This window comes from Telopea speciosissima, chromosome 3, assembly GCF_018873765.1.
Source record: "Telopea speciosissima isolate NSW1024214 ecotype Mountain lineage chromosome 3, Tspe_v1, whole genome shotgun sequence".
Lineage (NCBI taxonomy): Eukaryota > Viridiplantae > Streptophyta > Magnoliopsida > Proteales > Proteaceae > Telopea > Telopea speciosissima.
The window spans coordinates 2,578,216-2,605,812 of record NC_057918.1 but is presented as its reverse complement, the minus strand read 5'-3'; the positions used below and the strand labels follow the sequence as shown (position 1 = coordinate 2,605,812).

The window sequence follows — 27,597 nt, the reverse complement described above, 5'->3', positions numbered from 1 at the left end:
AACCTCATCAATAGGGGAGAGAGTATAATGATAACCAAAAAATTCAATCATAAAATCACTTCCATTCGTGGAGGAATCTTCCTTCTCTACTGGTGAAGGAAATTTTGATTTCCTTCATTTGGAAACAACTTTTTGAAGTGAAAAAATCTAGTTCCTAGTAGATTTATTCAAAAAATAACTTAAACAAGAAGGAAGGGGAAAATATCCAGTGCACGGGTGTAGTTAAAATAGGCTTCATTAGATAGACTTATTAATTTAGGGGAGGAGATGCATGGTCACTCAGGAGTCAGGACAGACTACACTGTTCGGTGGTCCACTGTCTGACCCTTTCTCCCTGAAGGATTTTTCTCTCACGTTGATGATCTATGCTTTTAACGGCAGAGAACCAACTATTGTTCATATTTTGCAGCAAAAGTTTATCAAAAGAAAGAAACAAAAACAAATTTTGTCATCAAGGGATTTAATTCACATAGACGATAAGGGTCCCGCATTACACAGGAAAGCAAAAGTTCACACAACAAAGCAAACAAAAACAATCTGTCACCACACATTTAATTCACATAATTCCTCATGCCTCAATCGACTAAACTTTCACCTTTTTTTTCTTTTCGTATAATAGAGTTTTAAAATAAGAGAGGGTTCTTTGAGAAAGCGCCAAAGGATACCATAGGAATTAGGGGAGCGAACCAATGAGGTGTAACCAAGGATTTAGTAATGGATTCGTTTTTCTTCTAAAAGCGTTTTTGGTTTTTTTAACATTTTTATCCTTGGTCCACTTCGATCTTTCAATATGATTGGCAGCAAGGTTATTTCATGCTAAAAAGAAAAGAGAGACGTAAAGATATTAGCTTATCCTGCCCTAGGGGCTACAGAACCTTTTCTCTTTTAAAATATTCATATTAACCTCGAAAGATACATGAATTCTATATTCAATCCCTGACGGACCTTTATCCGTTGCAGTGCCATCGTGCGGTGCAGCAGCGGCCATGTGTGTATAGTGGAGCCCATTATGCATATATGATCGTTGCTGCATCGCACGATGATACAACAGTACTGTAGTGCATAGCAGCGGACAAAAATTTGAGATGATTTCGATGAAAAATTACTGTTCAATAATGAAAGGAGAGAGTCTTACTCGATGCTGATTTGATGCTAGGATTAGATTCCTTGAACAGTGAATGTCATCATTAATTTCTACCTCTAGATTAATGGTCACAAATTCTGATATGGTTCCTTCGATCCCTAACTAACTTCTAGAGGCAGCTAGTATTGGATGGATCAACCTAATTTTAGTAGGGAGATCCAACTTATCCATTTCCGATACTTAAAACCATGCCTATGTGATTATTTTTGGATTGTGAGGAAAAGAAAAAATATTTTTTTCTTTTTTTGTAATCAGTTGTCAACTATCTATTATTGTACGATAGAGACATTTTTGTATTACCGTTTATGCCCTATAGAGTATGAAATTGTAAGACCTTCGTTCGACGGTATGAAGGAGGACAAATGGTGACAGGCTCATCATAATCAATCCTGCATATATAAAACAAGAATTTTATTTTGGGAGAAAAATGTCATCCAATCACACAGTGCACACCGCCCTTGTACCTAGACACGAGAGCATGCGTAATAATAACCATCACATCCCTAGAAAGATGAAAATGATCATCGCACCCAGTGATTTCCCATCCCCCTGTGCCACGGGGACGGGGTGACGTTATCTTTCCCTTTTATTTTTTAGTAATATAACAAACATAATTGTATTCTTTTATGATGCCCAACATCATTTTACCAACAAAAACAAAACAAAAAAAGAAAGTGAAATGTCATAAAAATGAACAATTTCAGCCTCGTGATCGGTAGTCACCTCATCTGGAACCCACTTTAAAGGTCGGCCGCAACATCCTCATTCACCTTGAATTTTTATCCTCTCCTGTTACAGCACGTCGCTCTCACCTTACCAATCACCTCTGAAATTTGATTGGATACATGTAAAAGAAAATCTTTTGCCGTTTCATATCCATATTGGACGGTTGGAAAGAGAAGAGAGGTGAAAACGGACACCCAAGAAAAGTGTTTTTTTTTTTTTTTTTTTTTTGGTCGAAGACTACCAAGAAAAGTTAGAAGTTCTTTCACGACAAGTACACTACTACAAGTATTCCTGTAAATATAAATTTAAAAAAAAAAAATTCTGTTGTAACCAAAATTGATGAATAAAATTTCCTAACCTTAATTATAACCAAAGTTAGAATAACACACTTAACTTTTCTCAACAAGGGTAAATCTTGTTATTTCATGTGCCTTTATTAAAAGTATGCAGCCACTCTATTAATAATAGTGTAATAATATATTGTTTTTAAATTATTTTAAAAACTCTTTTTAACTTTTATAGTAAATAACTTTTGAATTAAGACAAGGGACAATCAAAAGAAGATTACAATTTCTTACTTTACCATTTTTTTTATGGGGGATAGTAGGGGAAGGGATTCCTAAATTAGATGGAACAGGATGTCTCAAACTCGTAATGTCTTGGGGGCTAGATTCAAGTATTCAACTGTACTACCCTCAAACCAACTGTTGCAATATCAGTTGTCCTCTCTCATTTTGTCAATTTTACTTTTATATTGACAAACACACAAACCACACGTTAAACCCAAAAGATTAACCGACTTTTAGGAAGATATACACCTAATTCACCATTTTTGTGAACAAAACACACATAATTTAAGAAAAAATATTATACTATACTATGGATCACAGTTGTACGTGCACATTACAAGTACAAGTACTGATAGATGTAACACGTATGGATAGGTGAACCTAGCTCACTAGATATTACTTACTACTACTATGTTTGATGGTTGGGAATTTCTTGCAAGTGTACATAGTACTAGTACAAAGAAGTAGGTAGTAGCACCATCGAAATAAAGCTCTGATGAATTAAAAGCATGAATGAGAATCTCTTTTTAAAAAAAGAAAGCATGTAAGTGTCCCAGCCTACTATGGACTGCCCCCATCTGCCCGGCTGAATAGACATAGCAAGGCACGAAATGATCTGTCTTACCCCCATTTGGACCCAAGTGAGGGTAAGGCGATCATTTCATGCCTTGCTATGTCTAAGCAATCCCCAAGTGAAAGTAAGGTGATCGTTTCACACCTTGCTGTGTTTAAGCAACATGACAATTGAGGAAACAGCGCGCAACAGGAGACCCCAAATTCCTATGGCAATGGACAGACTTAATAGAATACATGGAAAGATATTAATTAGATTACGTTAAACTCTAACACTAAAAATTTAACATGTAGGACTAATCCGAACCATGTTCTATTTGTCCTCTTTCTCCATTAGATAATCAAAACAATCAAATTATATACTCACATGTTGATAACAACTACGTAGAAACCTTTCGTCATGGGCTGCAAGAAACTTTGATTAAAATACTAAAAGATTAATTACCAAAAAAAAAATACTAAAAGATTCGTATGCATCCATACACATTGGCAAATGTTTCAAAAATCGAAATCGAAATCGAAATCAAATCGACTACTGTATCGTTCCTGAATTCCTGATTCGACGCTCCCAATTCTAGGGTTTTTGGGACCGATTCAACGCTCCCGGTTCCTGAGTTTAAAATCTTTGGTAATTAATTCAATCATTCGTACAGCACATAATTTAAAAGTTAAAGAAATAAATAAAATTCACATATACAGCTGTCGAAGAATGGTAAGTCATAAGTGGGCCACAATACCGCAAATATTTCCTCAAAAGAAAGGCGAATGCTTAAGCCCTAAGCAAGCAAGCAAGCAAGCAAACCTGATTTTAATCATATGAGATTCCACAATAATTAACCTAATCTAAGCTTTGGGAAAAGAACCTGCCGGAAAATTGACTGCTCATCGACAAAACGATGACTTCCTGGCGGACATAGAAAAGGAAATACTACTTTACTATACTATATAGTGACTAGTGAGTATATACTTTACTATACAATACAGATATAACTACAAAATTAAATAGACCATAGACTGACCATTTAGAAAAGAAAAGAAAAGAAGCAGTGCCTTTATATTAGTATTAATAGACCATATTATTATTATTTATATTATCGAATCTCTAGTGGGGAATAAACCAGAAAATATAACGAAGAAGAAGAAGAAAGAAAAGATTAAAACATTGGTTCCTCCACTCCATACTCCACAGATGAGAATCGAAATGAGATGACAGCCCATAGCCGAAAGGACCATAACCCTTTTCCTCTTTTCTTTTTCGGAATTCAGGAATTGAATTCCATTTCACCCAAATATCAAAATATAATATGCCTTGGAAATTCTAACTGAAATATTATATTTAAATTGACGGATTCCAAAGGCTCCACAAACGCGAATTCAATAATCCCAACACGTCCGGTATAACCATTCTTGCCAATCCCTTGTGGTGGTGGTGGCGGTGCTGCTGCTGCTGCTGATAGTGGTGGCCACCGCTTGCTGCCGGCACGTGTACTTCCGCTTCCATCCCCTCCGCCGTGTCCCTCCTATTAGTACATTTGACTTCTCCTTCCACGCATCCTTCTTCTTCTTCTTCTTCTTGTACTTGTTCCTCTTCATCTTCTTCTTCTTCAGCTTTACCAGACATAATGACTGCAAATGCATCACCTTCCGGCAGTGGATCAGCCTTCTCCGGCTTGAGTTTCATCTCCAGCTTCTCAGCCTCTTTCATCGATACCACAAATCTCTCCCTTTCCGATCTATCGGCATCGGATTTCTCAATGACCCGTCGGCGATTCATTTTATCCTTCTTCTTTCCTCTTCCGTTGTTCTTCTTAGACAGCTCGCCGTTGTTCAGGTGATCTTCGAAAGCTTCAATGACATGGTGTATGAGCTCCCTATTGGGCGACGAGTCCCACCTGAACCAGTAGCTTCTGTAACAGTCGAAACAACCACAGTCGAATAGCGGAGACTTATGGGTGTTGGTAGATTTCTTGTACTTCTTCTTCTCTTCGATCATCGAAGATGGACTGGTTGTCGTCTTCATCGACCTGGTTATCATGTAAGCCAATACCTCCCGATCTTCCAAGCTAAGAACAGAAGCCAGAGCAAGAATGGCTGCTGGGAGTAACTTTAACACAGACAGAACATCTCTACTTGGAGAAGAACAGTTGGAGATTGTAGAAGAAGAAGAGGAAGGCGATGGGTATACTTTACCTTTGTTTTTGGGATAGAGATTCCTCATGTTTAAACTTCGTGGGCGAGTGCGGTTTTCTCCGTTATTTCTCTCTCTTGCTTCTCTTTTCCGTCAAGCTAAAGGATGCATTAAAGAAAGTTGCAGAGAGGAGTGAGAAACTCCAAGTGTCCTGTGAAAGGTTTTGAGAGGAAGCGCAGTGTCAAGAAGGGGACTCAGGGGAAGCAAGAAAGGTAGGTGGTCGGAGGAGAAGGGTTTTATCTTGGTTAACACGGCATATGAAGAGAGAGAGAGAGAGAGAGACGTCACTGTTTGAGAGGCGCTAATTGGGTTTTTCGAGGGGGGGAGTGTTGTTTGTTTATGCGTCCGACCCACGCCGACCAGACTATTGGAGGTTCTTTGGTCTCCGTGTACCGTACTATCGGGTGAGCTTTCCAAGAGTGCGAAAATGGGTCATTTTGGCTTCGCCCATGTTCAAGGCCCAAGCCGGGCCCAGTGCTAACCTAGTCCAAGCTCCAATGAAGTAGCTCGGTCTCAGATTGCATGGACCAGACTAAAGCCCATATGATGATATGATCGATGGGTCTTTATTTAATCTTTAATCGCATTACACTAAAAACACCCACGGTTTTAGTATACGGTATATAGTAATACTAAAACCCTAACTTTATTATTATTATATATTTTGAAATCATTTCATGTGAGGAGGAGAGATAAACATAGAGGTGCTAGTGTAATTGATGAGAATCGATCGGAATCAACTAGAATCACCCAGAATCAGTTAGATCGATCATAGATGATTCCAATCTGAATTGGCCGATTCGACCTAACTGATTCTAATTTTGAAAACAGTGCTTCCTTTGCCTCCACCTTTTCTTTAAACATATCTTAGATGGATTAGTGCAAACTTTCCTACCATTTGTAAGCATGCAATTTGTGGGATCTTCAACCCATAACAGTGTATTGGTGGATGTTAAAAACACAATATGAACTTGCAACTCAAATTCTTAGGATAAAAATTTGTCTTTTCTTATTGGAGAAAGTTTTCCTCTACCCATAGAGGACGGTTCACCCACCATCTTCGGGTTCCCAAACCTCTCCTAGGGTTTTAGTATGTTCCAAAATACCCTCCCAATACCCATTCCCGCCCTCTCCCGCCCACGGTTTAGTATACGGATTAATGGGATTGACTCGGGTGAAATTTGGAAATATGTGCAACCCTAACTTTATTATTATTATATATTTTGATTAAAAAATAATATTTATTAGCAAACTAGAAATGATAAAGGTTAACAATGTTAATTAGAGCATTTCCCTGCATCTGTTTAATTCTGCTAAATTAGCCAACACATGAGTTTTCATAATTTGCTGTCTCTCTACTTTCTTAATACAGACCAAATAAAATTTAATTATACTAAAAGAATAATAAAAAAGCTAAAATGAAATTATACTAAAAAGGCGAGGGTTCTTTGATTTGTCTCACACCATCTTTTTGAGGAATTAAAAGAAAAATTACAATCACGAGGTTGAGGGCATTCCAAATACTTTGTACTATAAGAGAATAATAATTCTATTTACATGATGTATTACTCCAAAGCTCAGACTCTATGTGGTAGCTGTTGGAGTAAAAAGCATTTTCCATACTAAAATGAAACATAAAATTTTAAATGACATAAAAACTTAAAATAACATTAAAAAAATTAATTTTGTTAAAAAATAAAAAAATTAAACAATAAGTATTATATATACATTATTTTTTGCTTAGATTTACGAAAATTGTACCATTGCTGTTATGAAATAATGTTTTTATGTGAGATACATGCATTGAACTTTACTGAGGCCCACCAATTTTTTGTGAATGTTTCCATTTTCTTTATTCAAGGTGAACCAAAAATCTCTTCACCATCACTTTTATTGTGGTTGGATGAAATTAGGATTGCAACAAAGGTCGGGTTTGGTCAGGTTTTATAAAACCCTAGCCTAATCCTACCGTCCCCTTACCTAAGCCTAACGTAGCTCTTACTTAAGGCATGAAAAATCTAACCCTGACCCGTTCTAAGGGCTGGGTTGAGCCACAAAGAAGAAGAAAGAACATGAGGAAGAAGACAGGGCTGGACTGGGTTGTGCCAGGCTGACCCTAACCATGGGGAGGGGGAAGGGAGATGTAGGGTTGGGCCAGGCTGGGAGAGAAGATTAAGAATAAAGAACAGGAGGAAGAAGAAAACATGGTTGGGTCGGGCTCAGACCAAGGCCTTAACGCTAGCCCGACTTAGCCTTGACTCGGGCGGACATGGCCAAACTCCACCCCTAAATAGAATGCTTGGAGAATCTAAAAGGATTTTGGACTTCATACTAAACTCTCTATCTTCACCTTGGGTGTCGGAAAACCAAGTCCCTCCACAAATGAAGAAAAATAATTTGAAGACAATGTATAACCCAATTATAGTCTGATTAGCTTTAAGCTTGTTAATGGATTGGAAATTGATCGATCCAATAGAAACATATCAATTCCTGCCTAGATCTATTAAATAAAAAATAAATTACAAAACAAGTAAGATTGAATTTGTTTTACACATAATTTTTTTTTTAAATCTATTTATTTTGTAATTATTGTTTGAGAAAAAGAATGTCATCCGGTCACGTAGCGTATGCCGCCCTGTACTTTAACACATGGGTGCAAGAAATGACTACTACATTCCTTGAAACTTCGAAAATGACCAAGAATGCAGCGATTATTTCGCACATCCGTGTCAAGTTACAAGTGCAGCATGTATGGCACGGCCGGGTGGCATTTTTTTTTCCATTATTGTTTTAATGTAATAGATCTAAGAAATTGTATAATGAAGAAAAAGGACTTTCAATTGGTGGCAACCAGTAAATCTCCGATTTAACCTCCGTGAACCGCATCGTCCATCATAGGAATCCGTTCCAGCAATAAGCTAATCCTGCATTTGAAATGGTCGGTGGAATGTCGAAGACGAGTGATGTTAGGCGCCACTTGGCACTCTTGTGGTTCTTATCTCTTCGGCACTGCAAATTCGTTAACGTGTCTTTCTACATGCTCTTTTTGGCTAAAAGCTTGACACTTGGCAAGGCAGGACGCCACGACGACCACTCCTTCCGTGACTCACGAGACCATAACTGTCCCTCACAATCTGACTCTATTTACTAAAACACCCTTTAGCATTCAAATATTTACCTTCCTCTCCGTCTGTCACACTCTCACTCGCCTGTCTCTCTCCGTCAAGTGTTCATCTTTGACCGTGACAACACACAGACAATCACTCCCATGATTTGTAAGATAAGATATAAAATCCCAATGAAGAGTTCTCTGGAAAGGCCGCTCTAGTTCTTTCTTCTCTCTTCTACCTCTCCAAGAAATTGGTTTATGTTTCAATCTCTGTTGTTTCTGTGTGTTAGATCTTTTTCATTAATATCTCCGATTATACAAAAAGAGACAAGAAGAAAACCAGCCCATTAGATCGAATTGCAGGAATCTTTATTATAAGACTCGATTGTTAAGAGAAAGGGAGAGATGTCGGGGGTAACTCTTGCCGTGGCACCTCGGACGGATGTAGATGACCAGACCACAACTTCCACTGCCGATCCAACGAAACCGCCACCGTCTCGGGTACACCAACACCAACACCAACACCAACACCAATGGGGAGTGATGGGGTCGCTGCGGGTGATAGAGCTACAACTGGTGTGCTTCATCATGGTATTCTCAGCGAGCGGTCTCGTCCCTCTCTTCGACCTCGTCTTCCCAGCTTTTATATCGGCTTACCTGTTAGCTCTTTCAAGCTGGGTTTTCCCTTCGCGGCACCACGACGGCCAGGGGAAGAGGACAATGGTGGGTGAGTCGTCGGAGATCATCAAGGGAAGCGGATTGTTTAGGTTATACGTGGTGGTGGGGACCACAGTTGGGCTGTTCTTGCCGTTGGCTTACGTCCTTGGTGGGTTCGCCAGAGGAGACGACCATGCGGTTCGCTCCGCTACACCTCACCTCTTCTTGCTCTCTTTCCAGATCCTCACTGAGAACATCATTAGTGGGTTGTCTCTGTTTTCTCCACCTGTGAGGGCTCTGGTGCCGCTGCTCTATACGACGAGGAGGATTTTCGTCATCATCGATTGGATCTACGACGTTTGGTTCAATAAGAGACTACCCGCAAATGCTGAACTTAAGGTGGTAATTAAAACTAATTTCATTCTCCTCTTGAAACTCTTTATTTAATTTTTAAAAAAAATTTTTTTTTTTGTTTTTTTTTTCTTTTAATTCTTGGATCTGCAAATAATGCCATAATTACTTCATAGGTTTGAGTTGTTTGGAAACTGTTTTTATTGAGATCAGGATGTGGTATGGTTTTGGTTCGGGAAGGTTTTGGCGGCGGCGAACTTTGTTTACTTTTCTATCAACTTGTTTGGGTTTCTGATCCCAAGGTTTCTTCCAAAGGCATTCGAGAGTTATTTCAGGGAAAGAGATGAGATCCACTTCAAGATTGCAGAGGACAAGCGATCATCTGCACCCTACAACGTCTCATCATATCAAACTGCTTCCGCAAAGAAATCCAATTGATTGATTGGATGGGGTGCATGGATGAATAGTTCATATGCTTCTCTTAAATTTTTACATAAATAGTATTAGTTTCCAAAAATCTTCTATGTGAATGTGAGAGACTGAGAGCAGCTCTGAGTAGTATCTGATGGAAGTGTTAGGATCTGTTCTTCTGTTCAAAGTTTATATTTCACTCCTCATTTTGCGCAGAAATGCATGAGCCATGAAGTAACAAACCCAAAATCCGACCTCGAGCATAGCATTCCCACTTGTCGTTGATAATTTGACTGTAAATGGTTTAATTTTGTTATCCATGGTCTTGAAATGGGCTAAAAATGAATTACAGTAAGGCTTAAACTTAAAACGGGCTGACCGTTTGGGTGTCCATCCTTGGCTAATCAATCTGTAAATGGTTATTCGGTCCAATTGGGAGTCATTACCGTCATTTATTGGGATTAAATTCCTCTTCAACACCTGTGACATGTGCAGTGGTGCAGTTCGGGCATTTGGATCCTCTGCTGCACCTGCTGGTGCGGTTGGCTTTCAGCCTCGCACACGAAGGGCGTCTATATACACCCTATCCAGGAGGGTGTTCGGGCAGTGGGTAGCAGCGGTCATTTTGGTTTCCGGATCAACTACCCACATGGGGACGGGTGGGGACAGATTTGACCACTTCATGGAACATGGGTCCTACACCCTAAAGGTGGGTTCCACACTCCCATGGAGGGTTCAGATCTGTCCCCACCCGTCTCCATGTGGGTAGCAGATCTGAACTTGTTATTTTACCCATACTTGTGTGAGATTGCATGGCAGCAACACAGGTAGCGGTAGCAGAGGATCTTGATTTTTTTTCCTTTCTTGTCGAATTCTTCTCAAGTTGCTATGGCATCGCATTTTTTAGAGAATTGTAGAAGATTTTTCTTTTTTTCATTTGTTGGATTGGTATTGGGCTTTCTATCAGTCAGGTTAGGATTTGGATTTGATATTCTAGCAATAGTTGCACTTAATTAACAAGCCATCATGTAGATTTTATGCCGATCCAATGGTTAATAGACCAATTTAAAATTCAAATTATCCCAATTACTATTTACCAACCATTGTATCGGCATGGTCATGGAGTCGAGTGTTCGCTCTCAGAAATATAGCCATCCTTGCCTCCACGTCAATCCCACGAGTCTCTTATCCATTCTCAATTGTTCACAGCGGGGGAGCAGGTTAGGCCGCAGAGGATCGAAATTCCTGCAGATCAAGTCTGCCGGTGGCAAACATTTGACACCCTTTCTCTATCAGCGGAAATTTAGTGGCATTATTCATCAAAAAAAAAAAATTAGTGTGGCATTGGTTATTTAAAACCGTTTTGCGATATAATTTTGGGTGAAGCCCAGATTAGTCAAGGTTACAGTGGAGTGGGCCTGGGCCGAGGTCTGAGTTTGGGTCCAAATGCTTTTAATCAAAATCAATTACGAAAAATTTCGAAAGATTTGTGTTTGTTATTTAGAATGAAGCCTATGAGGGGTTAATGGCCGATATGAGATTGAACTCCCAACAAAAAAGAAACTTAATTAGATTGGAGTATTACATGTTCTTTAATTTTTTCCAAGTTAATTGAGAAGAAAATGTAGTAGATATGAGTCATTCTCTTGTGATACATCAATTATAATTGAAGCCATGATGAACTAACCTCATTTATGTGTTTTCTATGATCGTTTCAACCATGGATTTCTCATTTTCTTGTAGAAGAAAAAGAAGAAGAAGAAGAAGTTAAAAAGGCCTATGGACTTGTCATTGTAAAGCGGTGATAGATCACATCAAACTTATTTATTTAATTATAGATGTTTCACTTACAAACGATGAGTCCCTCTTTATCTGATAACCCCAAATTTATGTAAATTAAATTTGTTTTTTTTTTTTTATCGTTTTCCTTTCCTTTCTCGATGAAGTTTTCTGATCACAGCCTTGACTGCAGAAAGCCCCATGGGATCCACATCATGTAACTGGTCATCGTGTTTGCCTCTTCCATGTTGTGCTAAGCTGTACTTTGTAGCCAAACTTCCAGAGAGCTACAAAAAGAGAGAGGGAGAGATAAGTTCATGTGATCGTGATAGAAGAAGCTAGCTAGAAACTCATATAATACAATATACACCCCAAACTTAATTTGGCCCCGGCCCACTTGGGAAGATATATGTGGAGGAGGCCGGTACTTAATTCATCAGGTATATATGGATGGATGTTGGAAGTCAATATTAAATTGGAATTTCATCCACAAGAGTACGTATCCATTTTGATAATGAATCAGAGATGGATCCACATACGTCAACTCACGACATCATGATTCTCAGTTTCGATCTATATCCTTCTTTTTTTCTTTTCTTTTTTATGGATTTGATGTAAAGTCCATATAGACAATCAAATACATTGTTTGATTAAAAGGGCTCCCTTTAATTCCAAAAAATAATAAATAAAAAAATCTTTAAAACATTTGTATTGAATTTCTTTCTTTTATATAACCTTCCTTTTTTTTTAACCTAAGTTCTTAATGTTTGCATATATATAATGGGAAAGAGAACCCTATTAGGGCGTGTGTGGTACGCTATATATCCCTATGTTCAGACACTAGTGGGAGAAAATAACCACCGTGCCCTTGGTAAATCGCACTTTTCTATGGGGGCATGATAGTCATTTTGCCCACCATTGTGTTTGGGTGCAAGGGCAGTGCAACACCTAAGTAGCGTTCTTTCTTCCATATATAATAATGGTGAAGGTAGAAAGAAAATCTTTTATTCTTAAGGAGGAGTTTTTTTTGCTCCACAGTATGGTCCCCTTCGCCAAAGTGCGATCAATCGTAGCGCACATCCCCGTCAAAAGTCTATCCACATGAGGCACCGCTTGCGGCACGAGCTAGGGACACAAATAGGTCCAAACCCCCACCTAGGCCATTACCTCACCCTGGACCGACAATCAACCAAGGTATTGCGATAATAGGTATGGGATTTTCACATTTCACTAGGGTGCAACAGTCATTTTGCCCTGTGTCTAGACATGGAAACCACGTTGTTGGGCACTGTTCTTTTTCCTTATTTTCAATTAGGGAAAATATTCTGTGTCGAAGACGTAGGATTTTGTGTTTGAAAATGGGCTTTCGTATTGCACATTTTTTGTTCATATATTTCCTCATGTATTTTGGGTATTGGAATTATCACATTGAAATTAAAGTCAATTTGTTTAAAATATTTTTACTTACTTTTATTTTACTTGCAAGTATTTATTGTAGAAACAAGTGGAGCTTGTATAGAAAGAATAAAAATAACAAAGCTTTGGTCCATCAGGCCATTTCATGATGGTAATGGTTTGACTAGATTTTTTTAGTGATTTAGTGATACTCCTGTTCCCCCGAAGAATTTACACCCATAAAAAATAAAAAATAAAAAACACCCCCCACCCGAAAAAAAAAAAAAAAAAAAAAAAATTCAACCATAAAAAAGATTGTGTGTTTTTCATTACATAAGAAAATTTTCAACTTCTTTTCATTGACAGTGGTGTCATTAAAAATTATAATTGCATAAAGAAGTTTGTTTTAAGTCATCTTCCATAATTATAACATCAAAGAAAATATGTTTTCTGATGTATACAAGGTTCTAAACAACATTATCTACTATGACTATCTAATATGGAGTGTAATTTAGGTCCAATTTGTCACTTCCAAATCTAATGCTGCAATTATTTATGAAAGAAGCCAAGGAACAACTAATCAAGCAACCAAAAGACTTAAATGCCTCAAGTCTATATGTCACTTGATTGAAAAACTAGACCAGGAAAAAAAAAAAAAAAAGTGACAATAGCATATCCCTTTCGCTTCCCTTTCGCTTTGATTCTAATTCCTACGCCCATCATACTTATATCTACGGTTCTACCTAAGACTATATATATATATATATATATATATATGGGAAACAGTTTTCTGTACAGGAGTGAGGTCTACGCCAGCACTCTCATGTGTCTATCTCTCTCATTCTCAAAACAAAGGGGCAAATGTGTCTTTTCATATAGGAATGAGAGAGATAGACTCATGGGAATACTGGCATAGGCCACTAAGGGTGTCAATTTGGGATTGGAACCGGGAACCGTCCCAATACCGTCCCTCTAAAATCCGATACCGGACCGTCTCATTAGTAAATGGGACGGTACTGGTATCTGATTTTGGTACCGAATGATAAATGGGACGGGACTCCCAACAGTACTAGTATCGAAATACCAATTAGGTACTGGATGGTACTGAAACTACTAGTACCGTTTAAAAAGAAAGAGTATATAAGATCTTTTTGTTAAAAAAAAAAAAAAAAAAAAGGTATTAGAATTACGATTCATTAGGGTTTCATTAATTGCCTTTTGAATATGAAGAGAAACAACAGGTCAACAGCCATAGCTTGAAGTCTCTCTTCACAGAACCTGCTGCAGTGCTACTTCCTCCTCCCTCCTCCCTCGACCAACTACGTCTGCCATGTTCTTTCTTTTTGCATTTCGTACTTCGTACCATACTACCATGTGACATGTGTGATAAATAGAGTTTTGGCTGGAAAAGTCAAAGAGAAACACAACGGGATTCTTCCATTTTGTAGGATTTCTCTAGATTAAAAAAAAATGAGAAGCTTATTACATATGATCTTAGGGAGTTTGAAGAAGTAAAATTATGATTTTATAATTTAAGCTGTTTTATAAAAAACAGTAGACAACTTAGATTTCATGATAGTAAAAAAATTCCACAACACTAATAAACCCGCCTTGTTAGAAACAATTAAACTTCTTCTCCCTTTTTCTACAGTGCCTAGAACCGTTTAAGAACCGGTATCGTCCCATCCCGCTAGTAATCGGGACTGGGATCTAAGTTTGGTCCCGTTAACTAAATAGAACGGTACTGGGATTGACACTTTTGGTACCGGTATCGGTACCATCCCATCCCAAATACCGGAAACCGTCCCAATTGACCCCCTTATAGGTCATACTCCCGTAAATTGTGCCCAAACACATGGGGGTTGCCAAATTGACCACCCTGCCCCCTTGAATGGCAGACCCATATGTCTGAGCGCAGCCTGCACTACATCAACCTTATATATATACACAACAATGGGTGAATCCAGATTTTATTTTCAAAAGGCCAAAAAAATAAAATGAGACCCTCAAACGAGTCAGCACTATGTGGGCGTCAACTCCAACACCCCATTAGTGCACGTCAGATCAGATAGGGAGTCACGTCACAGGGTCATCCAATATATTCAAACACTCAACATTCTCCTTTCGAGACATAAAATTGTTCAAAATCCCATCACCAAGTGATGGAATGGGAATCCCACCCATCTTATTACCCTACTTTCGATATATTAATCTTTCTTAAATCTCTCCTTCTCTAATTTATCTTCTTTATGGGTAAGATCTTGTTTCTTCTTTTGGGGTTTGGACAATATTAAAATAGTACTACTCTCCAAACTATGGATATCTAAATGAGAGATCTCAACAATGAAAAACCACTTTCACCTCCAAAAACGAAAAAAAAAAATCACAACAAAAGCCATAAGGCCTTACTTACACTGAATAAAGAGGATAAACTATGCTGCTTACGCGGTCACAGTGCTTTGACATATTCATTTGATTTGAAAGAAAGATTAGCCAAGTCAAGCCATCGGAGTTATAGCACTTAAATAAATAATGCGGTTTATGATTTGCTTTTGTTCTTGTTCTTGTTTTTGTTTTTATTTGTATTTTTTATTTTCTTTTGGGGGGGGGGGGGGTGGGGGAAAGGGAGAAAAGTAGGGGTGTCAATGTTCAGCTCGAACCGGTTGGGCTGATTGGGCGAATCGGATAGAATCGATCCTTTATTGGTTTGGTTTCGATTTGAGCTATAAAAATCGTAAAAATAAACTGAATCGATCAAAACTGAAAAAATAAAAATAATAAAAATCAATAGAACACCGATTAAATTCGGAAAAAAAAATAGAAATAAATATGTTCTCCCATTAATGTATATGTGTGAAAAACCAAAACCAAACTGATAACAACTCGAGAATGCACCGATAAAAGATTGATAAATCAACCATATAAATTTTTTTTTGATAAATCAACCATATAAAAACACCAAACCAAATCGGATGACAACCAAATTTTGTCTAAGCCCTTTGGTTTTGATTTGGCTCAATACTAGAACAAAACTGGTTCAGCTTGATTAAAATCAGATCAGATGGAACAATTGACAAAGAATGATGAAAATGGATTGAGAAAGTGAAAAAAAAAATTTCTTCAAAGAACCGAGTTTTACTTCGCCATGGTGAAGAGAAAATTTCTCAACTATTGTTATGAATTATGATCCTTTGATAGAACGATTTTCTTTATTAATTAATGATGACGTTTATTATTTAAAGAGTTCAATCATAGCATCAAATCACTATAGATGAAGAGATCCTCTCATCACCCAATGAAAAACAAAATACTTTTTTCTTATCTTCATGGACTATTTGGACTAAATGGGGCCTATGTCGAAAGAGTAAAAGAGTTTGAGTTTGAGTTAAACACACAAACTAAAATGGGCTGTGTATTTTAACTTAAAAGGGGCGGGGGCGGCAAAAGAGTCAGCTATAATGGGCTATTGGGCTGGCAGGCTGGCTTTTTTTTTTTGTTATGACTTTGAACAAAATATACAGAAATACCAAAATAATCGAAAGGCCCAAAAGGTCCATCTATTTTCCAGCCCACTGGGATTTCTCTCGATTAGCGATCTCCTCTCCTCGACTGTGTAAAAGTCGAAGCCTCCACGCTCTTTTGCACGTGCCACTTCCGCAAACGCCACGACATCTCCATGACGATGACCAGAAAGAACCACATCTCATGACCTACCTATACTATATAGAGGAGGAATTTCCACAACTCTGCTCTCACTGGACGGAGAGACAACACAGAGAGAGAGAGAGAGAGAGAGAGAGAGAGAGAGTTATGTGAGAGGACGAGGTAGGTAGGAACGAGAGAGACTGAAGTCCCTCGCTCGTCGTTATAGCTTATCCTAGTGTTGTGGCTTTCTGCACCTATCGTGTCTGCAATTCCAAATCTCCAACCAAGGGAGGAAGAACAGAACAGGGAGAAGGGGAGGGAAAAAAAAAAAGGAGCAGAGCAATAAGCATAACAGAGCGAGAAAATGGGGGAGGTAATAAAAACCCTAATTTTTTTTATTATCCGGAAGAGAAGAGCTTGATCGATTTTTGATTCATTTTTTATTTACAGTTCTCACTTGCGATGCTTATGTAATTTTTGTTATTTCCAGGGAGAGAAGAAACCCGAGGAGAAGAAAGTAGAAGACTCTAATAAAGATGGAGAAGCGAAGAAAGCAGAAGAAGAGAATAAAGAAAAGAAGGAGGAATCCAAGGCTGAAAAGCCAGTCGAGGAGAAAAAAGATGATAAGAAAACAGAGGAATCCAAGGATGCCAAAGAAACCGACACCAAGGAATCCAAGGAACCACCTCCACCCCAAGAGATTGTGCTCAGAGTCTACATGCATTGCGAGGGATGTGCAAGGAAGGTCAGAAAATGCTTGAGAGGATTCGAAGGTTTGTGTTTCGGACTCATTTTCTTTGATTTTATTGCCCTATCTAATTTTAGGTGTGAGAGATTTGATTCAATGTATGAACTATGCTCTGTGTCTTGTGTTCTTCAGGAGTCGAAGATGTTCAGACCGATTGCAAGACTCATAAGGTGGTTGTGAAGGGGGAAAAGGCCGATCCGTTGAAGGTCTTGGACAGAGTTCAACGGAAGAGTCATAGACAGGTTGAGCTTCTCTCTCCGAAACCGAAACCTCCGGCAGAAGATGCGAAGAAGGATGAAGACAAAAAAGAAGAAGTTAAACCAGAAGAGAAGAAAGAAGAGGTCCGTTCATGAAAGAAAATACTCACAAGAGATTCAGATCTGTTTATTTCGAGTTTCAAATTTCATTTTCTCATCCATTTTGGTTCTTCTATGCAGCCTCAGGTGATCATAGTGGTGTTAAAGGTCCACATGCACTGCGAAGCCTGCGCGCAGGAAATCAGAAAACGAATACAGAGGATGAAAGGTAAATGTTCCAATCAGTTCGTGCTCCTGTTTAATAATATGGTATTTCTTCGCCGATTTCATTGAGTATTCTTCGAATTCGGAGGAAAAAGAGGCTTACCCCCTTATTTTTTCTGACCTTAAAATTAAAATACCCTTTTTATTATTCTATTCTTTTGGATCTCTAGCCAGGAAGATCCCATACTGCCATGGATTCTCTTTAGAATCATTTTTCAATTTTCGTCCTGATTATACAGAATGAGAATATTAAAGGACAAAATCCTCGAGAATTCCGACAGATTTCTACTCCAATCAATTTGAATTTTCAGTTTGAAAACTAATTAAAGAGTATCCTTTCCTTTTGGAATTTTTTATTTGGGGAAGATTTATTAAAATCTCAGGGATTCTGGTAATGAAATCTTCCAACCCAATGTGTGGTGGCAAACACTTGAAAGATTAGATTTAATGATGAAAATGTAAAATCTCAAATCTCGGGGGTTTTATTTTGCAGGAGTCCAAGCAGCGGATCCGGATTTGAAGAACTCACAGGTAACAGTGAAGGGCGTCTTCGACCCACCAAAGCTGGTTGAGTACGTGTACAAGAGAACAGGGAAGCACGCAGCGATCGTGAAGCAAGAGCCAGAGAAGAAAGAGGAGGAGAAGGGGAAGGAAGAGAAAGAAGAAAAGAAAGGCGAAGAGAAAGACAAGGGAGGAGACGGTGGCGAGAAGAAGGAAGAAGGAGAAGGCAAGGCAGAAGCAGGAGCTGGAGCTGGGGAAGACGAGACAAAAGTAGAATTGATAAAGAATGAATTCGTGTATTACTATCAGTATCCCACCAAATACGTCCCGGAATACGTGTACCCTCCTCAGATCTTCAGTGACGAAAACCCCAATGCCTGTTCGGTTATGTAACAAAACCCCATTACAAGAAAAAATGTTAAAATTATTGGGGAAAATTGCGTATTTTCCCACAGCTCTCCCTTTTCCTTCGTTTTTCTATCTTCTTCTTCTCCACTTGTGTTATATATAACTATATAAGGATGTAAGAATAATTCCCTGTTCTTTCGTCTCTCTCAGTATAAATCTACGGAAGAGAAATGTAGAAAATTTTGGTGAGTTTTGTACCATAATAATCTTATGTTACTTATACCAATTACATCATGTGTTACTCCATTATTATTCTTTTATGAGTTTCATCACTGGAAGTCCATAGTTTCATTTTAGGTGTTTTGAAACCTCTCGCAAATCTCAAATTCTTCAATCTCTATTTCCAGCATTTGTTTTTTGGGATCGTGGAAACATATGCTCTGCATTTGCAGGATTTTTTATTAAGGGTTTCTTTTTTGGGAGGTTATTGTATTTTATTTGAAGGTGGGTGGGTAACTCAGTGGAGTTGCAGTGTTGCCGTTAGATAATATGAGAAGGGATTCCTGATCCAGGCGTTGGAAAAGAGAGAGAGAGTCCAAACTCCGATGTAATATTCTTGTGAAGCGTTCTTAATAAAATGGGTTAATAGTTGAGGTGGGTAATTGACTTGACTAACTCGAGGGTTGAGGCGAAGCCATATGATGCCCATACCCATAGTAGCCAACAGCAGCACTAGTGAAGAGAGTTCTTAAAATCTGCGCCACTCTTCTTCTTCTTCGATACTCTGAAAAATTTTGCATGCAATATAGGTCTCCGCATGTGAGAACTGAGAAGATAAGAGAGAACTACTGCTCCTGCACGTCACTGTGGTATTGTCAGCATTAGGGTAGCCAAGTGCTGAAGAATGGATCGCTGACCAAAAAAAAAATGACGATCAGAGAGGTTCAGGAAAGTGGAGATGAAGATGAGGATCATGGGATTTTTTTGATGTTGGAAATAGGGAAAGACGTCACGTCTCTACCTTTTATTGGAATATGATGAATGGATTTGGGGGGCTTCTTTCCCTCTCTCTCTCCCTCTCTCCCTCTCTCTCTCTCTGTCTCTGTCTTTTAGATAGCGATATACATAAATCCTAGGGTCTGCAATGCATATCACTTTCTTCTCTTTTCAGTATTCATCTTCATCCATCCAAAAAGAAGAAAAAAATAAAGGAGCAAAAACGAATATATATTTATGGAAAAGAGTTTGATACACTGGAACCCTAATTTCAGATTTCAAGACAAACAGTTATTAAAAGAAGGTTTTTTTTTTTTTTTTTTTTTTTTCTTGATTACATCACTTCTTCTCCTATTACTGGACTCTCGCTCTATCTTATATTGAGCTTTACGGTATTAAATTTTTTTTTGTTTTAATTTTGTACAATAAGGTATGTGTCTCGAGGTATTTTGGTCCAAAGGAAATACGTTGAAGTTGACCATCTTTTCCTCTATTTAGCATTAGAGAGGCATTCCTTTGTACGTTTGTGCTTCCCCTGTACATTCACATGAGCCCATGTTATGAGGATTGAAACTTGAATCCCAATTTGATTTTTCTTTTAATAAGATCACAAGACCCTTTTTTTTAATGTTGACTATACTTGGATGAAAAAGCTCATTCTTTTCAACAAAAAAAGAATAAGGTAAAAGGTTTGATACATAGCGATGGACGGTTGTGCTTTCAACCAACCATTGGATGGACATGATTGTATATAGAACACAACCTCTCGTTTCTATCTAATGATTGTAGACACGGTTATCCATCATGTATGGCTGTATACAAAAACTCTGCCCAATAAATAATAAAATAATTTTTTTTTCTTTCTTTTACTTCTTCTCCTCCTAATCTAATCTTTTTCACTATTACTTAAGAAAGATGATCTCTCTTTTGTTTATCTGGAGGGAGATAACTTGGTTTTCCTACCAATGAAAGCGCTATCAAAATGTGGGTTCTAATTGAAAATCCCATATTTTTCCTTCCGATGTCATGGAATTTCTAGCCAAAACAAGGCCATGGACCCAATGGACCCCTGCAACTCCCCCTCTATTTTGTTGTTTCACCAATACTTTCATGTGACTGAAGAGAGGAGTCGTGCCCTTAAAGCATTCATATGTACTTGATGACCTAAAATTCCAACTGAAAACAAGTTATCTCCTGCCAATGATATGGATCTTTTACCAACCAACATTATTAACCTATCAATACGAAATTAATGTATTCAATGGAAATTTTTACACAAAAAGAAGGGACTAACTTTTGGATAGGTTATTGATATGATGTTTAGTGTATTATAACATAGCTTCCTTCTAGTCGTCACTGCTTGTCAAATGGCAGAGTACATGGGTTAGTCCATGTGATAGAAGACCTCACATATGTTTCAATGGATAAATTTTACTTTCAAATAAGCAAAAAAAATTACTAAACTTTGATTCAGATATAAAAAACAAACTGAAATTTTTTATTTTTTTTTTTGTAATTTTAGCTACTTACGTATTTTAAGTTTACATTGTACCATTGAGATGCTTGCTCTGATCACCTTTCAAATAATCGATAACTTAAATTTGATGTGTTTATTCACAACAAATGAAAAAGGATGTGCAAAAAGTTTGGGACCCTCTAACCATTATATGGAACAAAGGACCAATCCCTGGTATTGTTACATCTTTGACCTTTTTGTTAAAACAAGGACCAAACATAAAAGGGAAGTAAAGGATACAACAACTGGACTAGGGGAAAGAGGTAGAAAGTTAATGGTATCTTCAACATGTTTATCTGTCCTAAAAGTTTTTTCCAACCATTGTTGCTTTGAGAGCTCCCGTCTTTTTCTTGCCAACTTATTAAGTTGGTGTAAGAAAAGGACAAAGTTTTTCTACAGTGCATGATGAAGGAAAACCCATTATCTTAGGGTCGAGGTACCTTATGAAAGGATATTTCCTTATTTTTGAATGGTTGAACATACCCCTTTGGTAGAATGCGAGTTACCTAGTGAAAACCGATCAAACACACTTGTCAAGGGATTCTCCCTTGATCATGGCTGAAGGAAAACTCTGTAAAAAAATATATGAAGTCTTATCTTCTTCAACAAAATATCCAGCAGGATTTTATCTCCAATATTTCAGATTATAAAAAATGGAATCAATGATTGAATCGATCTGATCCATAGTTAGCAATAAACGTGGATTGTTGTTTGTTTCCCAAACTGACGGGGAAAAAAATGGCAAATACATTTCCATTTAAAACACGTTGTTGTTTTTTGGCATTTTTTAAGACCTTAAATTTGTTGAACAATGGTTACTTAATTGACCATATTTCTCTCTATTGAATTCCAATCGATCTGATTCTTACACCAATGTAAAGATAATTCGAAGAATTACACTTCTTATGCCATCATGTTTAATTAATATTTAATGAACAGACTTCAAAATTGAGTTACAAAATAATTCATATGTTGAAAAGGGTTTGTAAAACTATGACTTTCAATCCCAACTGAACATGCATCATTCTAAAAGTGTGTTGATTGTATTAATAATAATAAATAACATCATAACCAAGACACATTATTCAATCGGACTTTACACATATTTTATGTATTTTTTTTTTTTAATTATTTTGCATCATGTGTGTTGATTGATTTTTACTTTGGTTGTTCCAACCGATAGAAGAAGAAATTGACGGTAGAAGTAAAAGAGGGAAAAATATACTTTTCTTCTTATTGTGAAAAGCAGCCGACCTCTTCCCCATTCCCCTCCGGCACGTAGCCGCATCTTTTGTTTTTTTTAACCTACTTCACACATTTTCACTCTGTCGATTTCATTTGTCTCATTTGGGCTTTCTTGAAGTCAAAATTACATACAATCGCTTACCAGTTACCCCCCAACCCCACACAAAAAAAAAAAAACATAGAATCTTCAATCGTGTGTACTTTGTCTCAATTTGTAATTTTCTTTTTTATCGTTTGTGAACTAAATTGTAAGTAAACTATTACTATTTTTCAAATCTGATTTCAAATGTTTATAAGCAATTTATGGGGGGAACCTCGGCAACGTGGAAACTTCAAAATTAAAGGGTCTCTGTAAGACTACCGCCAGCCGTTAACTATCTATCAACATCCAAAAATCCGTTAAAATATTAACGTCGGAAGAATGAAAGATAGTAAAAGTACTGTTATGAGTCATGCGAGGGTGTAGTACCAATAAATAAAGTTTGTGATTTAATAATTGTCGTTATTCTCTTCCATTCTCTTTCCCATCCACATATATTTTCACAGAATCATAGTGGTTTCACCAACCATTAGGAATATAAGATGCTGATGTAGCCTTCTTGGCTCTGATTTACAAGAAAAAAAGGAAGTTCCCACAACTACCACTAATCTGGTTGGGAAAAGAAAGCTCTACAACACCATAGTGAAAATTCTCGAGCACCAGACTGATACTAAATTACCAAAAAAAAAAAAACACAGACTGATACTAACCTTGATACATAGGAGTGTCAAAAGTTGATCCACATCACTAGGTCAGATCTGAATCCATCGGTTGAAGCCTAAGATTTGAGGAGGTAGCTCCTCTCCAGGGAGCTCAACGATCAGGGAGTGCCCAAGGGGCATCCAAGGGTTGGGTTGTGTCGCACAAATTTTGGCGCACTCCTAAGGATGTGTGTGATATAGTCCAACGGTTGGATACCCCCTAAGCATGTTGGCTCCCTGGAGAGGAGCTCAATCCAAGATCTGAACTTACTGATTACTAAACGTGTTGGGCTCAAATAAATACAAATTAAATAATCGTATGTTCCCGATGCTAGGGAGTGGTCAAACGATTGCCCTACTAGAATCGATGGAATACTGTGATTGACCGATTACTGATCGTTTACAACCCGATTAATTTGCTTAAGCCCATTTAGTCCGTTTATAGCTTTATTTAAAGACTATTTATAGCCTGATTAGTCAATTAGCCTATTTAAACGCTCAATTAGAGTCTGATTAGCTCAACTACCTTGAATCGGATTATGGACCGATAACCAATTGACTGAATAGAAACATGTTCATGCCCCAACCTATGAAGCAAAATTAGCTTAACGGGAGTAAATTTGTTGGCCTTAAAGTGGGGACCAATTAGGCTCGACCGAAACTAACCAAGCACAACTAGGTTAACACCCCAACTATTCGTGTGGCATGTAAGTTCCTTCCCACAATGTAATCGGGGGGGGAACCCTCTATTGATAGAGCTGTGCATATATATGATTTCATCCTCCAGTAAGGGGTGCCAAAACCTAGTCCTAACCGGTAAACCAATCGAAAAAATTCGGACCTATTTGAATCGATCATTATTAGATTGGTTTTGGACTGGGGTATGACGGGATCTTTTGAAAACTGGACAGCACTGAACCGACTGAAAACCAAACTGAATGAAATCGATAAAAAAAACTTTGAGTAGTAGGTTATGAATAGGTGAATTGATTATCCATTGGTTTTAGTATTTAGTGAGAAATTTTTTTGTTATAAAGGGAGTTGTTATAAATCGATGAGTATGAGGTTATGAATACTAAAATTAAAATGTAACACTGCTTCCATTGATCTGCTTGTTCATTATACAAAATTAGTTGAACATTAAATGAATGATTTGATAGTAAGGTTCATTTTTTGAATTCAATATTAGTTATCGTCCCCTTATATTGATAAACAATGATTTTGCTACAAATTTTATTTATCCATTGATTTCAATATCAATGATCTTCCCCATGCAATTCATTCCTCATGTTCCAATTACAACATGAACACATCAAAGCAATTTTATTATTCTTGGTTGTTTACTTATTTGACTTGGGAAGAAGATTTAAAGTATTCTTATTGAATCTGTTTTCACTATAGGTTATGAATATAAAATTTCATCTTGGTTTAAACTCAAAAGTAAATCAATTTTCATTGGTATTAACTCAATATTAAAAAATCAAAATCGTACCATCAAGGAAAATTATCCACTCTATTTCCTATCGTTCCATTTTCCCAAATTCCTCTAATAGGGGGGAGTGGAATAGTGGACCCACACGGATAGTGTGTTTAGGTAGAGGGTAGGATGGTCATTTTCACCTTTATTAGAGGAACTTGAGAAAATGGATCGAACAGAAAAATAGAGTAGATAATGATCCATTGCCAATCATCGCATAAACCTTAGAGAGGATAGGGTGGTTTGCGTGAGGAGTATCCCATTCCATGTGTCATATATATATATTTTGGGAAAAAGTTTTCTGTCTGAGAGTGTGGCCTACGCCAGCACTCCCATGAGTCTATCTCTCTCCTCTCCATATGAAAAGACACCTCTGTTCCCTTATTTTAAGGAGGAGAGAGATAGACTCATTCCCGTACAAAAAATTTTGATTTTTAGATTGGGAGGTAGGTGTACATTAACACGGTTTTCTATTTTTCTATTTCATATGATTGATAGCGTTTCCTATACTGCCATTGTTGTAGATTAGATTCATAGATTCTTTCCTCCACAAGCGTCGTGTGGAATCCTCTCTCCTAATTTTTTAACTAAAAAAAATAACTCTGATGACTACTTTTGGCTGTAATTGTACAAGTGAATAAATAGTGATAAGACTGGTAGACTGATAATGAGTGAAGGGTTTTACTAGGTGGGAGTATGGGACCAGGTGCTGCAGACCCTTTTTACCCCAAAGTCCATTCCAAGTTATATCATCTAAGCCCATTCCGGAGCAAATGCCGCCAAATATATACGTGACATTTCTGTTTTTCTTTCTTCTTATAATCGAAAAAAAATAAAGAGGAGTCAGATCTGACATCGCTGAGGCCCTCAGAATATTTTGAAGATCCATTCCACGTGATCCCCATGTTTGCCTTACGTCATACACATATAATTGTGCCGTTCGGTCCTACAACCACCTTATTAATCCTCTCCTTTCTTGTTTTGGGCAGTTCCTCGTCCTTTTTTCTTTTCCTTTTGTTTGGCTTAATTCTCCAGATCTACGTAATAGTACAATTGCATGAAAGCCTTTGGATTAGAATCTATTTCGCCCCCTCATAAAAGAATCCAATCCAAAGGTTTTTGCAAGCAACAAATACGTGTCAATTTCAAAAACCAGAATCCAATTCAATTGAAAAAACACTGGTTTGATTTTTAGTTTTGAAATTGAAATTTTAGAAAAATGTTTGTTTGAACTGTATAAATTGAATTGAATAATTAAAACAAAAATTTTTAAAATAAGTTTTTGTTTCGACTCTTTCGCCGCTATCTTTGACTATCGAATCTCCTCATTTTTTTTCACATTTTTACTTGTTTTCTATTTCGTGCCTTGCTGCTTCAGGGCTAACATCAGACATTCTCAAATTTTTTATCAAACAAAATCAAATAAATTAAAAATCATACGTGGATACCGAATATAAAAATAAAATATATTAAAAAAAAAAAGGAAAAAAGGAATGAAACCAACCTATTCAGCTCGATTTCAATTATTACAGAAAAAGTATTCAGTTCGATTTATATATATTGTAAACCGAAAAACCTAAACCCAACCAAGTGAGTGAGTGACCCCCCTTACATATGCAACTTGTCTACAATCGATTCCATTTTCCCACTTCGTATTGATTGACAAGCTCGCAGACTCGTAGTTCGGTGTGCTGAACTTTCATATCCGTACGATCACATGTAGGCCCACACACGTGGTGGTTCACTGGATGGCGGTAAGTGAATTATTCCCTGCCAATCACTGGAGTGCTGCGTGGCCATCACATATTGACTGTACCTTATACGCTGATATGTCTATCCTTTGCCTGTGCACGTGGGCTCCTCCCACACTAGTCCTAATTTTTTGTTAAATAAAATAATGTTCGCTTTTGCCTTTTTTTCATGTGCAATGTTAGAGTTTTACTCCACTGTTACGTGATGGGGTGAAATTAGTGATGGCTAAACCTAAACTTTCAGTCTAATCAAACATATTATATAATCCTTCTTATAGTCACTTAACTTTACTACTCCATTGTCCAATTCATAGGAGATGTTCACTTAGTCACATAATAATTAGGTAAGGCAGGTCACAAGTCACCAATTCATCATAATTATCTTTGGTGAGCCAAGCCATGGCCTCAAGCCCAGCCCCCTAAAGCCTTATGTTGAACAGCTCATCTATGGCGAGACTAATATGGTATAAGTTGCAATTAAGATTTTGGGTACGAGTATTGTATACGTCAATACATATTGATATTGATATCGATAGTGATTGATATCATTTTGGTACTAACTAAAATTATTTTTTTTTCCAAAAAAGTTGATTTTTTATTAGGTATCACTATGAATTTATACTGACAAGATGTATTGATGTCGATTGCCAACAATACCAACATCAATACTGTGAACTAAAATCATGGTTGGAATTGGTCGAAATTATTCAGAATCTGCTTGAACCCTAAAAAAAAATGTTAGTTTTTTAAATTATGAATCACAAAGAATCAGCTTCAATTGATTTCGATCTGTTTCGATCAGAATTGGTGATCCGATTCCAATTTCTAAAACCATTTATTCCATTTTGTATATAGTTTTACATTTTATTTGATGGAAAAAAGATTACTACGATGTCAATATGCAAATTTCATATCTCACCCATGGATCTCACACTCTTTCTTCTTATTAAAACCCATCCCATACTGAATGATTTGATATTCCGCCCTCTTATTGGTGGGATGCTGCACTCTAAGATTGTAGCGATTCTTAGTCATTCTCAATGTTAAAACCTGAGCTTAGTTCACTATGTGAGCATATCCAGTTCCTCTCACCAAGCCCGAAGCAAACCTCTTCCCTTTTTTTTTCTCTTTTTGTGATTGCATGTATGTGGTCGCAAGCCGATTTATAGTGGACCCATTAATCTTTACATATGGTGATTGTCCAAT

At 37.4% G+C, this 27,597-nt stretch overlaps 3 protein-coding genes across 3 annotated transcripts; 2 read left to right on the top strand and 1 right to left on the bottom strand.

Annotated features, from left to right (window-relative positions):
- Positions 1 to 4,248: 4,248 nt before the first annotated feature.
- On the bottom strand, positions 4,249 to 5,261 carry LOC122653923. The gene has a single exon (XM_043847885.1). The coding sequence runs from the start codon at positions 5,228 to 5,230 to the stop codon at positions 4,349 to 4,351; it is 882 nt and encodes a 293-aa protein (XP_043703820.1). The 5' UTR covers positions 5,231 to 5,261; the 3' UTR covers positions 4,249 to 4,348.
- Positions 5,262 to 8,714: 3,453 nt separating this feature from the next.
- LOC122653920 lies at positions 8,715 to 9,755 on the top strand. Its single transcript, XM_043847882.1, has 2 exons — positions 8,715 to 9,365; positions 9,531 to 9,755. Exons 1-2 carry the CDS (start codon positions 8,715 to 8,717, stop codon positions 9,753 to 9,755), a joined length of 876 nt encoding a protein of 291 aa, XP_043703817.1.
- On the top strand, positions 8,793 to 18,761 carry LOC122656148 (heavy metal-associated isoprenylated plant protein 7-like). The gene is made up of 6 exons (XM_043850601.1): positions 8,793 to 8,803; positions 16,888 to 16,920; positions 17,038 to 17,320; positions 17,428 to 17,636; positions 17,733 to 17,820; positions 18,310 to 18,761. The coding sequence occupies exons 2-6, from the start codon at positions 16,912 to 16,914 to the stop codon at positions 18,708 to 18,710; spliced, it is 990 nt and encodes a 329-aa protein (XP_043706536.1). The 5' UTR covers positions 8,793 to 8,803; positions 16,888 to 16,911; the 3' UTR covers positions 18,711 to 18,761.
- Positions 18,762 to 27,597: the final 8,836 nt, after the last annotated feature.